Here is a 15,365-nt window from a genome sequence, read left to right on the forward strand (position 1 = left end):
TGCTATGAACTCGCGCGCGCGCACTTGTGCGTGCGTGCGTGCGTGCGTGCGTGCGTGCGTGCGTGCGTGTGTGTAGAGCGTAAACATGCATTTTTTAGGAAATTTTCATATTTTACCCAGGGGCTGCCTGGTTACAAAGGTGCAAAAGGAGAACCTGCTCCTCTTCATGGCAGCATCACAGGAATGAAGGTAAGGGCTTCTAAAGCACGCAGCTGAGTGGCAGGGAAGCAAGGGTCCCCAGAGCCAAGCCCCACCTCAGATCAAACCATTTCCAGGACTAGCAAACCTGTGCAGTGCCCATCCCAGCCCTCAGCATCCTGGTCCCACCCTTCTCTAGACCCCTGAATTTCTACAAAAGTTTGCCTGTTGACTCTCAACTGATTGGAATCTGATCTCTTGTCAATAATCTTGTTTTATTGAGGCTCTCTCTCTGTCTCTCTCTGTCTCTCTGTCTCACTCTCTGTGTCTCTGTGTCTCTGTGTCTCTGTCTCTGTCTTTCTCTGTCTCTCTGTCTCTGTCTGTCTGTCTGTCTGTCTGTCTCTCTCTCTCTCTCTCTCTCTCTCTCTCTCTCTCTCTCTCTCTCTCTCTCTCTCTCTCTCTCCCCCTCTCCCTCTCCCTCTCCCTCTCCCTCTTCCTCTCCCTTTCCCTCTCTGCTAACTGATAGCTTTGTGTGGCCTCAATAAACCCTAGTTCCAAATGATTGACCCTATTACTCTTCAGACTGGAAAAGTATCCGTCACTGCCCTAGTAGCAAATCAGAATTTCTGGTAACAAATGGCAATTCATGTGCCCACAATTGGGAGACTACACCGAGCTTACTGAGATCATTGATACCTCTCTTAGATCATAGGATGGAACCAGGAACCTTGGACCCTGGCTATAAAAGCATAATGGGGATGGAACAGATGGATAAATGGAGAAGAAGAAGATTTGGGTTCTTGACTGCAGGTGCCATAGCAGAGGGTAGAACATTAAAATTGTCAAGGGCCTCATGGCTTTTGGATTCGTGCTTCTCATTAGACAGATTGAAAATCTAAGGCTATGTGACTTACTCATAGCCAGATGGCCAGTTCTCTGAAGAACTAAACCTCAGGGCAGTGCTATTTTCATGCTACAGGGAGGTTAGAGGGCTTTTCTGTAAGCCAAGTGGGGCAAGACTAGCAGGTGTCAAAGTACAGCCGTTGTCTTAGCAAACACTGATGAAATGGTTCTGCCAGAAATCAAAGAAAACTTGGATCCAGTGGAACACAGCAACTTCCACAAGATGGTTATATTACAGATTCATACAGTGGCTTAAGATGCTGCAAAGTAATTAAAATGTAATCAGAGTCTGTATGCTCTGTTGATTTTCCCTTGAAATGTCTGATTTGCATTGTATACATATAGGCACAGATTCTCTGGGGATGAAGGCACATGGGAAGGTAGCTTTGCTTTCCTCCAAAAAAGAGCAGAAAATCGCCAGCCTGAAGAAGCCGTTTCTAATTGATAAGTTCCTAGCAAATGTGAGAATTAATTAATCTAGGTAAAATAGGAACTCTTGTTCAGCCAAGGCTATAATATTTGTTTTCTAGAGTCCAGAATGTTCACAGGGGAAAAGTAAATGGTTAGATACAGCCAATTCGTGCATTATTTAAAACACAAGGCCTTGACAGGGGCCCAAGTTGCAGCAATTGGTTTCTATGCCCATGAATCTTAGATAGGTTGGCTGAAACCCTGTGTACTTCACTTATTAATCTCTTTCATGTGCTCTTTGTCTTCCTCAGGGGGCTCCTGGACTGCCTGGGCTGGATGGAATCACTGTAAGTCGTGCTTCTTGTGTTGGCCTCTCAATGCTTTGTCAAGTCACTCGTGATATCTTTTCTTTCACTCTTCATGGTGAAAATCAAAGGTCTTCAACCTACTCAAAAAAAGTCCAGAGTACCGAGATAGAACAAGTCATACTAGCCACATTTTTTTTTAAGATAGAAAATTCTGAGAAGATGTATTGCTCAACTCAAGTTGAAAGACCAGCAGTCTTTAGGCCTTAGTTAAGATCTACGTCTGGTGCTCCCCCATTTATGATGCCCCTGGTGGACACCTGAAACCATAAATAGTACTAAACCATATATGAGCCTTCTTTTCCTATATATATAGACCTATGATAGAGTTAAATTATAAGTTAAACCCAGTAAGATACTAGCAACAATTGCTAATGAACTACAACATGCTATATTAAGACAAAGTAATGAAAGTTATGAATCCCTTCTCAAAATAACTTGGTGTGCTACACTCAGCATTTCTCTTCTTGTGAAGATGTGAAACAATACAAAGCCCCTGTGATGTGATGAAGTAAGGTGAGTAACATAGGTGACTACCTAAAGGTTGCTCGAACATAAGCACTTTCATCTTTTTTCTGTTTACTATTTTTGAACTGTGGTTGATGGGGGTAGCTGCAGTTGTAGCTAGGGAGGTGTGCCCTATTCTCTTGCACTTATTAGGAAGATACCATGCCTTTCAGTCAGCAACCATGTACTAAGTGTTTTCTGTGTGTTCAGGGTTATATATACACTTCTTTTAAAGGAATCCCATACTAGTAAGAGTACATGAAAGTCCACAAATTGTACTAAGAGATGTCTTTCTCCTTGCAATTCCATATTCCCATTGCTTACTTTTGAAAAAGCCTGAGAACTGTACCTGATTTCTTGTATCTGTTCTTTATTATTGTCTTGTGTCCTGTTACTTCTCAATACATATGGAGTAGCCACTATGAGCAATGTGCTATGAGTGATTTTACAGGCAATGTAGACTTTGCCCCTCCCAGAAGGGATGTGAAAATGTAAGGGTAGGGATGTGTCAGAAAAATTGCAGAACCCTTGAGAGAAGAATACTGTGTATCTGAAATTCTGGTAGGAGATATGTAAACTATGGTAGGACACATGTAAATTCTGGTAGGAGATATGTAAATTCTGATAGGAGATATGTAAATTATGGTAGGAAATATGAAAGAGAATGTAACTTCTAAGAGGCATGGATATAGTTGAGACTACCTGGCTGTGAATAGATGCTTATACAAGAAATAAGAAAGATGACTAAGGACCAAGGTATAGAAGCCCCCAGAGCTAAGCAAAATTGGCTTTAAAAGCCCGTGTGTTAAATTTATATAAATAACATCCACTCTCTATGCTTCACAACTTCTCTTAGGGATCCAGTCCCCTGCCCATGGGCCTATAACATTTGACTATCAAGACAATCATGATGTAACAAGTTCTTAGCTTTGAGGACAGGATGTTTGGTAGTTAAACAGCAGGTTTGTGATCAATAAGGAGACCACAGGTTGTTCCTAGTTGTCAATTCCATATTCTATCAAGTCACAGAACATTAGCATCACCCCAGAAAATTTCTTCCTGCCTCCTCACAGTCAATCCCTGTCCCTACCCCACCTTTAAGGCAAACCCCATTGTGATTATTCTTTTATTTAGATTACTAGTCCATGGCATCTTCATTTCTGGAGAATCTTCTAATTCCTCTTTCTCTTTCTGTTGTCTAAACCTTGACCTACCTTGGGCTTTTGCTCCCTTTTTTGGACACATACCACCTGTGTCCTGCTACTCCACTGAAATGGAGCCCTACTTTTCCCTAAACCACCCTTCTCTTAATTTCAGTCTTACTTTAAGCATTGTTACTCAATTCTACACATTTTCTAACTGACCATGTGACCTTTTTCTTTTCCCTTTTGCATAGAGTATTTAGAACTGTGTTTTCTTGTTACCACATCTTTGGCTGCTTTCCCACTACCTTTCTATTATCAATTTCTAGTTTAAGTCTATCAATACTAAGAGAGCACACTCTTGTATTTTATCCTGCTAAATTTATAAAATTTGGTTTATGGCCAAAACTTGCAGAGAGCACATAGCTGGTGGGTGTAACGATTTAAGCAATATCCATTAGGTCAAGGTAGTTGATGGTGTTTCCATAGTCAATGACCTAACTGGTTTTTTTTTCTCTCTCAGTTCAACCAATTACTGAAGGAAAAATACTGATTTTTTTTTTAACTAGAACATATTTTACCTATTTTGTCTGGAGTTCTATCAGTTTTTGCTTTGTGTGTGTTGAGCCTTTACTGTTAGGTAATACTATGTAATCCCATGGTATCTTCTGGAATTAACCCATTTATCATTATTAAATGTCTCCTACTCATACCTACTTAATAGCCTTTATCTTGAAGTCTGTTTTATCTGAAACTAAATAACTAAGGTTTTTTTCCTTTTAAACATTTTAATAGTAAAATTTCAAATATAAAGCCAAGCATAATGATTTTTACAGTAATCACTCATAACTTTAATATTTTACTAGAATCTCTTTATATCTCTCCTGTCCACCTGTCTATCATTATCAGCTCACCCTGTTTTGAGAAATTGTAAAATTGCTCCCAAATACAACAGCATGCCTATTAATTAAACTTCAATATTTGATTTGATTTCCTTTTGGTTTATAATGTATATACAATGACATCCACAAATCTTAAATGTGTATTTGCTGAATTTTGACAGATGCATACTCCTAGGTAATGCAAAATTCTATTAAGCCACCGAACACTAACATCACCCCAGAAAATTCACTCCTGCCACTTCACAGCCAATCCTTGTCCCTACCACACCCTAAAGGCAATCCCCATTGTGATTATTCTTCAGTGTAGATGAGTTCTCACTTGTCTTAGAGAGTCACGTGCAGGGAATAATTTTATATCTAGTCTTTTGGGTCTAGCTTCTCTTCCCACAATGCCTTTGAGATTCATCCATATTGTTCTATATATGAGTAAACATGCTGCTTTTCACTTTTGTATGTCACAGTTCATTTATCAATCCCTGTATCAGTGACTACTTGGAACAGTTCTAACATTTTTCTATTATGAATAAAAGTGGTATAACAGCTCTTCGACAATTCTTGTGGACTTGTTTTCTTTTTGAGAAGCTATCTTGCCTTTTGACCTTAATAAAAAAATTTTCTATCTCCAGGGTCCACCAGGAACCCCTGGATTTCCTGGAGATGCAGGACCTATAGGACCACCAGGCTTACAAGTAAGTCCAACTTAAAACTAGTGTGTGGTGGCAGTGTTCACGTTCTTTCCCAGGCCGTGGATTAAATGCAGGCTCGTGTAATTTAGACCCCCTTACAGAACGGCAAAAGCCATTTCTGGAAGATTATACTGAAACATGCTCACTTTCTTTACCCCTCCCTCCCTCTGCTCTCTTACTGACTCCATTCTTTCATCCTTCCTTCCTCCCCTCTTTTAGAGGCAGAATCTCACTATGTAGTGCTGGCTGTCCTAGAACTACTTAGCGAATGTTTCAGGTCCAGGGTGGCCTTGAACTCACAGAGATCCAGTTACTTCCACCTCCTAAATGCTGAGATTAAAGGCGTGTCACCACTCTGGGCTTGAAACATGCTCTTCCTAAGAGCTATTTGTTGTTCTTGTTGATCAGAGGGATTTTGTTGGGGAGGTGTTGTTGTTGTTTTGTTTGTTTGTTTTCCTCATTCTATGTCCCTAAAGCTTGCTGGTATAGTTCAACCTGAGGTATAGCCAAGAGAAGACAGATACTTAACACATCTATGGTGCCTTCTGCTCTCATTATGCCAGTCATTGCTAATTAATTAATTAAACCATCATCCCAAGCACTATCATCACCCTTCTAAGGATACTTGCAAATTCCATCCAAGCCCTGCACTTGGACAGCTATAGCTACCAGTTTCTTATGCTGAAGCTATGTGTCACTGCAAAGAAAGAACCTAGTTAATCAGCTCTGGTTCTGGGAAGGCCCTGTCCCCAGACCATTTTCATCAATGCCTAAACCCTGCTACTTATTTACTACAATGTCTGAACTTCACCAAGTCACACTGAAACATCCCCAGTGTGTTATGAGGAATAACACGTGGTATTTTTAGTGCCTTCACATAAATGCGACTACCAGACCAATTTGGGAGATTTCAAAAGAGAATAAAAGAAACAATGTAAGGAATTGGAAAGATGGCCCAAGGGTTAAGATGACATAACACTCTTGCAGAGGACCCAAGTTGGCTTCCTAGGATGCACACTGGGTACCTCACAACAGCCACGAACTGCCTGTAAATCTCAGGAGCTCCATGGGATCCAATCACCATCCTCTAGCCTGGGCAGGCAAACCCGACACTCATGTGCACAAACCTACACTCAGGCACACACATATACAAATCATTGAAAATAAAAATCTTTTCAAAAGAATTCATGAAAGCTGGAGCTAAAATCCACTATAACAGAGCCAATCTGCTCCAAGCAGGAAGCTAGCATGTCTCTGCTACCTCTCATCCAACATGGCCATGCTCTCTCGCCCTTTTGTCTATAATTTTAAAATGTTCATTCTTTTCTTTCTTGTTAATCTAGGGCCCCCCGGGCCCCCCTGGACTTCCTGGTCCTGATGTAAGTATGTTTTACGAGCATATATGTCCTGCCACTAGGTTCTTTGGTCATTTTTCAATAAAGATATTAGCTTAAAATATTTTTTAGTTAAAAAATAAAAATAACACATTTCAATTTAAGTCACTGGATCGTATTAGTAATTGATTTTCTTTTTATTCCCTGCACCCCTGTGCCCCAGGGAAATATGGGGTTAGGTTTCCAAGGAGAAAAAGGAGTCAAGGTAAATAGATTCTGAAAATACAACCTGCATCTCACATACTCCAAGAAATTTCTCTAGTTACACATATATGTGCATTTGTGTAAATGTATTCGTTCTCCGCCTTAGAAAGCCATTTCTCATCTCACAGAGTTCCTCTATGGCTTCTGTTGAGAGCTACTTGTACAAATGCCACACTCATGGACCTCTGAATTTTTTTCTTTCAAAATGTTTTGTCTCCCTGCTTCCTATGTATAAGTCTATATTTCCTACAAATATACTCTCTTAAAATGTATTCTTTCCTTTTCTTCCATCTAGGTATTTCTCTGATTTTTTGCATAGTCAATTGGCTGCCTTTTCCTTTTCTCTGCTTCCTATGTTTCCTCTAACCGTCTTCCTTGTCCCCTTCTCCCTCCCCACCTACACACACAAGAAGACTCATACACAGATTTTGCTAGCTCTTCTCTGTCTCTCTTCTTAATCTCTCTCTTTTTAAAAATATTTTTTATCTTTTTTAAAACTTTACTTCTCTGTATGTGTCTGACATGAGAGTGAAGGTCTCCACAGAAGAAGATGATATATCTGATCCTCTGGAGTTGGGGTTACAGGCAGCTGTAAGCCGCTTGATATGGGTGCTGGGAAATGAACATAGGTCCTTGACAAGAGCAGGATGTGCTCTTAACTGAGCCATCTCTCCAACCCTTTAATCTCTCTTTTCCTATTCTTTTCCCTTTCTTCCCACCTTTGGACCAATAAGACATGTCCAAACTCTTGAAACTGTGAGACACTTTTACTAAAAAAAAAATCTCAAAAATTAGGTCATAACATTTTAAGCAAGTTTACAATTTTGTGTTGGGACACATCCATAGCTACGTTTGGTTGCACACAGCTTTATGCAGCCTATGGAATATACATTACGTAAACCAAATAGAGTCTTATCACTGTTGGCAAGAGGTAGCTATTCCCCTTGCCCAAACCTCATGTGACTCTTCCCATTTCCCTTTTGTATATGAGCATGCAACTTGGAATCTAGTTTTCTCTTGTAAATTTCTCTTTTTCTTTCACAGTGTTAGTACACAACTCACTCTTGGGCTTAGAATTCTTCTTAATGCATTATCGATGAAACTCATTTTCTCCTTGGCACAAGGGTAAAGACACCAAAATAATGTACAGTTTATTTGTGGATTACACCCATAATACAAGCTTACCATTTGTAAAAATTGTCTATAAGATTCTCCTTTTTTCAATGGTCTCTTTGATTTTACAGGGGGATGTCGGCCTCCCTGGCCCTGCAGGACCACCTCCATCTACTGGAGAACTAGAATTCATGGGATTCCCCAAAGGGAAGAAAGGCTCCAAGGTAGCAAATTATATAGGAAAAATTAACTGTTAATACAAGAATTCAAGTCTAATAATCAGACTAAGCTGAGTCAATTTCAAAATAAGAGTAATGAGCTTTTCTCTGAAATGGAAGGCAAAGCTTTCTTTTTCTTGTTCCTTTTGAAAAAAATTCTGAAAATCCTGAGTTGTTTTCCTGTGTGTAGGTGTGAGTATTCCTGTACCTGACTATTCATCGAAGCATTTTTTGCTGCAAGCTTACATATTTAATTTTTAATGTGCCAAATAACTTAGAACAGCATTACTTGCTTTTTTCTTATGAATTCCAAACCTCTCAGTATTTAAATTGTCTACTAAATGCATTGAGTATAACTTCCTTTTTGAGTTATCATTTTGAAGAACTTATTTGCCCTCAAAGCTTTATTCTAATGGCTGGGGTATAAATCAGTGGTAGAGAGCTTGCGTAAGGCTGTGGGATGTATCACAACATAGGGGGAAATAGTTGACCTTAGCTACAGGGAATATTGTTAACAACTATCAGTAGATGATCTAACTTGCCTTACCTGACCCACCAAGGCTTAAGATTATATTTCATAATCTGTCCATTTCTATTAAGATAAAACTGTGTACAGGATTATGTTTCAGTGGTTCAAAGGGCACTGGTATCTTTCAGGAGCCTGCATCCCCTTCCTTCCTGGGGTTCCTTCGAAGCTTGTGATTTTATTTCCACAGTAAAGGAGCCCATATGGAAACATTGTCTCACTTCTTTAATTTTATCTTTGTGGACAACTCCATTTCCCTCTAGTTTTATATTGGGAAAGTCCTTGATTTGGGACCAATCTAAGAGTATGCCGGAGATTATTTGCCCCTCCAATCCATCCCTCAACCATAGGGAGCTTTTCCATGGCCTGTGTGAAATAAATTATCACCTCATGGAGAGGAACATTAGAATATTATGCATACCCATCCAAATTTTGATTCTTAGCATTTGCTCAAAACCATTCTCTTCTTCGTAGCCTTTTTTTTTAAGGCGGGTCCTTCCACAAGAAATAAAAGAGCTAACCATTCTTCTAGCTCCCACTTCTCCTGAGTGTTTGAGATTATGTATTTGTCATTGACCTTCCATGGGCCAAGGAGCTCCTTAAACTAAGACATCTTGGCAAGCATATGGAGCTACACCAATGTCCCATGCTGCAATACTCACACTTTACTGGTTCCCTACTGAGCAGCCCAAGTACTTTGAACGAGCCTCTATCCTTCATGTCCATTGCTTCTTGCTGCTACTCATTAGCCTTTGGCTAATTTTCCAGGGTGAAACAGGGCCTCCAGGTTTCCCAGGCATGAAGGGCCATCCAGGTTACCCGGTAAGTCTTCTCATTTGGTAAACATGTATTCAGGATCTGATTAAATAAAAAGCACAGTGCATTACTGTGAATGCAACCATCTTCACTGAAGGCCTTGAAAAAAAAACATAGTCTTGTTTCTTGACCTCATGTATTTTAGATGTCATCAGCTCAAACTTTAGAGTTTGAACAAGACCTAGACTTAACTTCTGGGTCAAGAATCTCTTAATATTTCTTACTCTTGTTTTCCTAACCTACAAAAAGAGGACAGTGATAAGCTCTCTCTCTGAAGGGTAAATGAGATTACACAGACTAGAGAAAACATTCTACGTAGCTGACATTTATCAAATGCTCAGTAAACAATATCTGTTCTAAAGTAACCCTATCTGTACTTTCCTCTCTGCCTTTCTAACTTAGACATTTATACTCAGCAAATGCTTTTGGAAGGCTTCTTTGGGCCAGGTTTTTTTGCTAGACTCAGATACTATAGGAGCTACTAAATAAAAGTTCCTCTCGGTCCTTGGGATAGTCTAATGGAAAACCAATAAAGAATGTAGAAAACAAGAGACGATTCAATAGCAAATGCAGGGCCTTGTAATATGGCCCAGTGGCACACTGTTTGCTTAGCATCATGCCCAAGGCCCTGGGTTCTATTCCCAGAAGCACAAAGAAAAGTACACAAAAACTCCATACAATGATAATACATAAAAGATGGAAGAGGAACAACTCTGAGATTCCATCTTACACCCATCAGAATGGCTAAGATCAAAAATTCAAGCGACACCACATGCTGGCGAGGATGTGGGGAGAGAGGAACACTCCTTCATTGCTGGTGGGAATGCAAACTGGTACAGCCACTTTGGAAATCTATCTGGTGCTATCTCAGAAAACTGGGAATAGGGCTTTCACAAGACCCAGCTATTCCACTCCTTGGAATATACCCAGAAGAAGCTCCAGCACACAACAAGAAAATTTGCTCAACCATGTTCATAGCAGCCTTATTCACAATAGCCAGGACATGGAAACAACCTAAGTGTCCATCAATAGAAGAATGGATAAAGAAATTGTAGTACATATACACTATGGAATACTACTCAGCTATTAAAAACAAGGAATTCCCGAAATTTGTGGATAAATGGGTTGAGCTAGAAATGATCATAATGAGCGAGTTAACCCAGAAGCAGAAAGACTCAAATGGTATATACTCACTTATATCTGCATACTAGCCCAAGGGACATGTCCCATGAAAGTCTTCACTTACCAGGAAACTGGGAGAAAGGGGAGGACATCCTATTGGGACTCTAGATGAGAGAAGCATGGGAGAATAGCAAAGTAGAAGGATCCAGAGGGTCCTAGAAACCTACAAGAAGAACATTATGATAGGCAGATTTGGGCCCAGGGGTCCCGCTCAAACTAAGGCACCAGCCAAGGACAATACAGGCAGTAAACTTTAAACCCCTACCCAGATCTAACCAATGGGCAGAACACTCTCCACAGTAGAGTGGAGAGTGGGATATGTCTTTCTCTGGTGCCTCATATTTGACCATGTCCCCTGGAGGGGGAGACCTGGTGGCACTCAGAGGAAGGACAGCAGGTTACCAAGAAGAGACTTGATACCCTATGAGCATATACAGGGGGAGGAGGTCCCCCTCAGTCACAGTCATAGGAGAGGGGAATACGGGGAAAATGGGAGGAAGGGAAGAATGGGAGGATACAAGGGATGGGATGACCATTGAGATGTAACAAGAATAAATTAATAATAAAAAAAGATGGAAGAGGAATTCAGTGATGGGGTATAGATGGGAAAACACTTGACAGAGAGTAGTCAACAAGAGCTTCTATGAAAAAAGTCCTATGCAAGCTGAGATCTATATAATATGAAGGAACACGTCATGTAAATATTATAAAAGTGTCTGTAGGCTGAAGGTCCCATAAATATCAGCACTCTGAGGTTGAGTTACTCAGCACTTCAGAGGCAGAGCAAGGTGAGTGGTCAGGGCCCAGCCTAGTAGCACATAACTGTAGTCCCATCAATTAGGAGGCTAAGGCAGAAGGATCACCGTGAGTTCTCAGCTAGCATGTGTTACACAGCAAGACCCTATGTCACAAATAAAAATAAAGCAGCCAAATGGAAAGGAAAGGACTAACTGAGAGATGCCAACAAACAAGCAGACACAAAGGAGTCAAGTCACAACCAGCTTCTGAAGTCAACTGTGGCTTTTAATTGGAGTGTCATGAGAAGCTATTTGTGAGTGTGTATGTGTGTGTGTGAGTGATATATATGTATATTCACATATGTACACAAAATTTGTTCTGGATGTCTTCCTAGCTTGCTCTTCACTTTATTTATTGAGGCAGGGTCTCTTGCAGAATCTAGGGCCGTCCCAGGGATCCGTCCCTCTGTCTTCTGAGTGCTGGAATTCCCATGCCTTCCCATCTGTTAAATAGGTTCTGGAAATCTACAATCTGCCCTTCACACTTGCATAGCAGGAATTTTATCCCATCTCCCCATCCATGGCTTGTACTATTGAGATAATCCTGGCTGGAGAAGGGAGAGATGGGAGGTTTGGGACCAGTAAGCACAAGTTATCACAGCGGTCCAGGCAAAAGTTGATGGTAGTAGCTCAGGCCATGGTGATGGCCCTAGAAATGGAGGGAAGTGGGAAAGATAAGCATTTCATTATGGAACATTTCAAACGCATACAAATACAAAGACAATGGCATAATGATCTTCCTGGGTAGTCATTGCCTTCCTCCCACAATTAGTACGTGGTCCATCCGAAGTGTATAGTCAACATATTTCATCATAAATATATTTCTCAAAAATAGAGGCCTTTTGAATATTTGACTATTAGTTATGCTACAATATCAGCTAAGAAGGCAGAAACCTATCATCATAAGTACATATAGTTTTCAGGTGCCTTATTTACATAAGAACTCAAACAAGGCCACAGCATTATATATGGTTGTTTCTTAGACCACAAAATATGTTTTGAGGCAGCTGACAAAGTTTGCTTGTATTAGGGTTAAAGACCTGGAGAAAGTGGATAAATCCAAGGTAATGAGGCCTGTCCCCACTCACTGGCACAGTGGGAATAACTGTGGACTCCAGCCCTTCCTGGTACTTTGAAATTCTGTGTCTCAGCAAGCGGTGAGGAAGCACAGCCAGGGGACCCAGTGGCACAGACTGTTTCCATCAGGGTTCCTGTTACCCCACAGAAACAAAGGAGCACAGAGAATCATTGTTCTATGCCCTTGATTTTCATCAGTTTTGTAGCTAGTGAACGGAAAGGAAGCGAGCTGTAGTGTTGAAGGTACAGCACGCCCACCTTTGACTCAACTCCGGCCCTGGGACTTCGGCAAAGGGCTGAACTATTTTCTGTATACATGCAGCATGGCAGTGGTCATAACTCATCTTCCTTCTGAGGGCCAAATTGTCCTATTTTGAAGATTCTTTACAAAGCTTTGTTGTGCAATGGCATAGTCTGTAGCTACATATGCTACCGAGCTCTTGAACTGTGGCTCATCTGAAATGAGATGATTTGTACACACTTTATCCCAAAGCACCAGTGTGGAAAAAGTAATTTGAGACAATTCATGTTTATGGTGGATTTAGATAACCATTAAAATCTCTATTTCATTTTAAATATATAGCTACTAGAAAATTGCAAGTGCCACAGTGGCTCACACTAGATTTCTATCAGATGGCATTTTGTGAGGAGGTTTGGGAATACGGACTGATCGTTCTTTGTAGAGCATTTTGTATAGACCCTAGTCACCTGGCATCATCCCTGGGAGGTGAGTGAGTGAGTGAGTGAGTGAGTGAGTGAGTGAGTGAGTCCAGGTTTGTTCCTCTTGTCCCCGAGGAAGAAACCATGGCCTGAGCAGGTGACAAGGCTTGTCCAGAGCCGCCACGCAACTAACTACTTGCTTAGAGAGCTGAGACTGCCATTCAGAACCGGGGTTTGTTGTTGTGGTTGCAGTTGTGGTTGTTTTCTTTTCTCAGAATGAATATGTGTTTTTAAATTATTTTTTTAGCCAATTCTTTTTTTCCTTTCATTGAAAATGTATTTTTCCTCATATAATATATCCTGATTACAGTTTCCCTTCCCTCTCCTCCTCCCAGATCCTCCCCCACGTTCCCTCTCCTCCTCCCAGCTCCTCCCCAGATTGCCTCTCATCTGTAGCTACTCCCTTTCTGTCTCTCATTAGAAAATAAATAGATTTCTAAGGGATAATAATAGCATATAATAAGACAAAACAGAAACTAACTCACTGGAATTGGACTAAACAAAGAGAAGAAAAAAGAGCTCAGGACAAGTCACAAGACACAGAGACCCACTCATTCGCACACTCAGGAATCCCACAAAAATAAAAGCGCTAAAGTGGAAGCCATAATATATACACGCAGAGGACCTGGTGCAGACTGATGCTGGCCCTGTTTCCGGTAAGTATTGTTGAATGCTGGCAGTTTCAAATTTGTTTCCTCATACCATACTGCCCCCTGCAGTCCAGTTCACGATAGTCACCCAGAGGAAGCTCCAAATTGTCAGGATTTTCTGATCTCTTCTGCTGCTCTGGAATTTAAGATTCAGTGGCTCATGCCCCCTCCCTCCCTTTTTCTTCACTTACACCTCAGCTCGGAGGAAATCCTCCACCTCAGTATCATTGCAGTCCCTTTACTCCTATAAAAGACACTGATGACAATACGTGGTGGTAAATCACAGTACTGTCCTCAGCTCAGTATTTTCAATGTTTCACAGTTCTGGTTAAAAATACAGAAACCATGGCTGAAAAAAAAAATGCATCCAAGTTGGGAAATGCCTCATTTTACATATCACACTGCATTTTCATAAAATAGAAATCAAGGAAGCAGTTCTCAGCTCACTGCTACACGGATTCAGTGAGTGACAGTTTTTACTCCTGGTTTATGTACCCACTTAATGTGGATGCTCATGAATATCTTCCTATGTCCGACAGGACAGTTATGAGAAGACAGGTGATGCCATATGTGAGTTATCATGACCTTTTCAAACCTAACCGCGCCCCCCCCTTCCAATCACACCAGTTTTCAATAACCCATGCTCACTGAAAAACAAGGCCCTGCGGAGGACAGAAATCTCTAGGGAGTCCAAAGTATCTCCCTTTCTTTCCCACTTGAGGCTGAATCTTTGCAGGAGATAAAATGCCCAATCTGACAGATTACTTTCTTTCTCTTGCACCTTGGGCAGTTAAAACAAAACAAAACAAAAACAAAAGAACCCCCCCCCAAAATCTGATTATCTGGCTCTATCCCAGCTTCACTCATTTCACCTCCCTTGTCCCCAGCAGCATGCCCACACTTGTAGGCCACAGGTGCTTGCATGGAGGTTGTCAGAACAGTATACACATGTTCCCTCCCGTCAAAGACTGTGGACACATAGGAGAGGGTAGAATGACAGTGGTTCAGGGAGGGAGCAGAGATGAAACTGGCACATCCTGAGGGCTATCTATTCAGTAGGTCTGAGGGAACCCCAGGGTAGGTGGAGTTCTTTGATTGAGTCTCCTCAGAAACAAAAAGCATCTCGAGCTCGGGGGGTGGGGGGTGGGTTGGGGGGGTGGGATGGGGGCTGGGGAGAAAGGCTGCAAAGAGCTAAGCTTGTGCCACAAGAAATCTTCTGGGCCATGTGTGAGTGGAAGGGTGGGGGTAGTCAGGACAGGACTGTTTGCATCAAGGCCAATTGTAATGGGTCTGGTCCCAGGATATCGAGCTAGAACAGCTTGTTCAGCAGGGTCCCTGAACAGTGACTCCCTGTGCTGGGAGAAAAGCTGAGCCCAGAGCACAGTGTCTTGCCAAGTCATTTATCTTTTATTGGCTCTAACATAGAGAGTGGAGAGAAAGGAAGACCAGTGTGTGTGTGTGTGTGTGTGTGTGTGTGTGTGTGTGTGTGTGTGTGTGTTCCTTTTTCACATATTTATTTTTGTTCATACTGTTCAAAAACTCTGGACCTCAAAAAGGTGAAAAATACAGGTTCTCTCACTTTTTGAAGAAGTAAAAGACTTCCTTGTACTTCAA

General features: G+C 41.2%; 1 protein-coding gene across 3 annotated transcripts in view; it reads left to right on the plus strand.

Annotated features, from left to right (window-relative positions):
* COL4A6 (collagen type IV alpha 6 chain) overlaps nt 1-15,365 on the plus strand; it is a 294,528-nt gene that overhangs the window by 232,670 nt on the left and 46,493 nt on the right. For all 3 annotated transcript variants that reach the window (XM_084790553.1, XM_084790554.1, XM_084790555.1), the window contains 7 exons: nt 121-189; nt 1,764-1,799; nt 4,995-5,057; nt 6,398-6,433; nt 6,612-6,653; nt 7,897-7,989; nt 9,278-9,331. In XM_084790553.1, the coding sequence (XP_084646679.1) occupies nt 121-189; nt 1,764-1,799; nt 4,995-5,057; nt 6,398-6,433; nt 6,612-6,653; nt 7,897-7,989; nt 9,278-9,331 (393 nt within the window). The remainder of the gene's footprint in view (nt 1-120; nt 190-1,763; nt 1,800-4,994; nt 5,058-6,397; nt 6,434-6,611; nt 6,654-7,896; nt 7,990-9,277; nt 9,332-15,365) is intronic.

Source organism: Acomys minous (assembly GCF_964271855.1).
Source record: "Acomys minous genome assembly, chromosome: 7".
NCBI lineage: Eukaryota > Metazoa > Chordata > Mammalia > Rodentia > Muridae > Acomys > Acomys minous.